General features: G+C 49.1%; 1 protein-coding gene across 1 annotated transcript; it reads left to right on the top strand.

The window, feature by feature from the left end:
- Nucleotides 1–2,071, top strand: LOC120640111 (aluminum-activated malate transporter 1-like). The gene is made up of 6 exons (XM_039915992.1): nucleotides 1–295; nucleotides 413–553; nucleotides 687–959; nucleotides 1,140–1,252; nucleotides 1,382–1,531; nucleotides 1,712–2,071. The coding sequence occupies exons 1-6, from the start codon at nucleotides 1–3 to the stop codon at nucleotides 2,069–2,071; spliced, it is 1,332 nt and encodes a 443-aa protein (XP_039771926.1).
- The last annotated feature ends 957 nt before the right edge of the window (nucleotides 2,072–3,028 follow it).

Below are 3,028 nucleotides of genomic sequence, written 5' to 3'. Positions count from 1 at the left end.
ATGGAGCCTCAGGCGGCCGAGCGCAACAATGGCGGCGTCGCCGAGGGCAACGGCGGCTTCCTGGAGAGCTTCCGGGCGCTGCTCCGGCCGGCGGTGGACAGGCTCGGCGGACTCGCCGCGAAGCTGGCGAGGACCGCGCGGGACGACCCGAGGCGGGTGGCGCACTCGCTCAAGGTCGGGCTGGCGCTCACGCTGGTGTCCGTGCTCTACTACGTCACGCCGCTGTTCAACGGCTGGGGGGACTCCACCATCTGGGCCATCATCACCGTCGTCTTCGTCATGGAGTTCACCGTTGGTAGGTCATGGACGGGCAGTTCGATCGTCTCCGGCTCCGTCCGGAACTAGCTACTTGCACTGGACACACGTTCGTTCCGGCGACCTAACTTAAGCATACGCTATATGCATGCAACAGGCGCCACGCTGAGTAAAGGCCTGTACAGAGCTCTCGCGACGCTGGTGGGCGTTTCCCTCGCCGTCGGAGCTCATCTGGTGGCGGAGCTCGGCGGTGAGAAGGGGGAACCGATACTGCTCGCCGTGTTCGTATTCTTAGTAGGTACTGCAGTGTAAGCACGTCAATGTTGGCTCATCATCATCGTTCAGATCATCTGCCATCGCCTGTGCGTTTACGGTTTACGCCGCATGCCATATTGTCGTCACCTTGGTTCATATGGCGGCTCGATCTGCAGCGTCGGCGGCGACGTTCGCGCGGTGCATCCCGGAGGTGAAGGCGAGGTACGACTACGGCGTGCTCATCTTCAAACTGACCTTCGCGATGGTGGCCGTGTCGAGCTACCGCGTGGAGGACCCCATCGAGTTCGCGCACGAGCGCATCACCACCATGGCCGTCGGCGTCGCCATTTGCCTCTTGACCACCGTCTTGGTCTTCCCGGTCTGGGCCAGCGAGGACCTCCACAGCCTCGCCGCCGGCAACCTCGACAAACTGGCGCAGTTCCTTGAAGGTACAGAACAACGTAACTACTCTTCCAATTAGTAGTAGGCTGCAGTGTCTTCAACATTTTCACTGATAAGTTTTGCGTAGCAGAAATTGATATTATTCTCTTCTGTCAAAAATTCAGTGAGAAAATACTTTACAGATTGCCAGGTATAGGAGATCGACTAAAATTTTTTCATGTGTGCAGGAATGGAATCTGAATGCTTTGTAGAGACCTCTTCATGTGAAAACTTAGAAGGCAAAGCCTTTCTTCGTGTGTACAAGAGCGTCCTCAATTCGAAGATCAGAGAGGACTCTTTGGTAAGCTCAGCTCACCTAAGTTCGGCGTCATTACCAATTTCTTTTCCTTTTTGCTGAGTATACAAAGCAACTGTGAACACAAAAATTCACATAAATCCGGTGATATGTATTATTACCCCAATACTGCAGAGCAATTTTGCCAGGTGGGAGCCTATTCACCGCAAATTCGGCTTCCGCCACCCATGGAAGCAATACCAAGAACTCGGCACTCTTTGTCGCCAATGTGCTTCTTCAATGGAGGCTCTTGCTTCCTGTGTCATCATCCTCAAAAGGTCCCAGGTAATTGCAAAAATCCCACATTCATGGAACCAGCAAGTTGGTTGACCAACCGTGATGGTGTTCTCCTGCACTTTCATCTGCTCTTGCTCATTCTTTTTAATATAACAAATAAATTTCCTACTTATTGGGTTGAGAAAAGTTTGTTAACGAATACTATCAATCCTTTTTGTTGGGTTTCAGTATCCTGCAGCCAATCCAGAGCTATGCCTGAAAATTGGAGCTGCTTGCGCTGCAATGAGCTCGCACTCTGCAAGGGCGCTCAGGGGTCTCTCGTTGACAGTTCGGACGATGACTGCGCCATCTCCAGCCAACAGCGACATGTCTGCAGCCACCAAAGCCGCAAGTGACTTCAGAGCCGCGTTCTCCGAGGATGGTGCCCTGTTGCAAGCGATGCATGTGGCAGTCGTTGCATCCCTTCTCTCGGGCATCGTTGTTCAGATCAAGAGGATCACGGAATCCACGAACAATTTAGCACGGCTTGCCCGCTTCAAGAAGCCTGAAAGGAGCCGAAGTGCTGTGGTGATCAACGTAGAGGATTGATAGACATGAGCTCGAGCTTCTTCCGGACTTGGAAGGAGACGTGATCAAATTCTAGGCATCATTAGAGTCAGCATAAGGCCTATTGCCCCCACCCCCCCCCCCCCCCACCCCTTTTTTTTCTTTTGCGAAACGCCTATTGGCCTTTAATATCACAACAATAAAGAAGCTGGCCCATGGTCAGCTCATCACGGGTCGAGTATGTGCCCTTTTTATATACTAACAGCTTGCCCGTGCACTACTAAAAATGATTTTTAGGAATATTTTTTTCTTTGGCTGGGTCAAGATGTAATCCACTCCTACAAATAGAATGAACCTACGGTAGCAGTTTGACCCACCTCTGAAAATACATTACTAGAGGCGGGCGATGACGTTATTCACCCTTAAAATGCATTTCTAAAGGTGTGTGATAGAGTCACCCGCCCATCACCCGATCCTGGAAATGCCACTATTTCTAGAGGTCAGTGATGGCATCACCCACACCTAGAAGTTATCACCCACCTCATCACCGGCCTCTAGAAATCATCATCCACTCTAGATACATTTCGAGAGGTGGATGATGATTTCTAAGGGCGCGTGATGATTTCTAGGGGCGGGTGATGCCATGATCTACCCTTAAAAATGTTCTCACGTAAAAAATATAACTTTTTCATATAATCTCGGATGAAGACAACTTTTATACCAAAATTGTAGAGCTTGACGATATCTAATTATAGTTGACAACTTTTTCATTTAAGATTATTTAATAGTCCAAAAAATTCTTATACATTCTCTAGTTTCAAAATCTACGAGTTTCGATTTGTTTTCAAACAGCCTCAGATGTAGAACGTGGAATAGTTACATATTAAAATTATAGTGGTAAGATCTAAAATTTTATAGTCTATACATTATTCATTAAGACCGTTTAGTACCACAACATCATTTGCTAGTTGTGCCCTACCTATGGCTATGACTATATAG

This window comes from Panicum virgatum, chromosome 7K (assembly GCF_016808335.1).
Source record: "Panicum virgatum strain AP13 chromosome 7K, P.virgatum_v5, whole genome shotgun sequence".
Classification (NCBI taxonomy): Eukaryota; Viridiplantae; Streptophyta; class Magnoliopsida; order Poales; family Poaceae; genus Panicum; species Panicum virgatum.
This window is presented reverse-complemented; position numbering and strand designations above follow the sequence as displayed.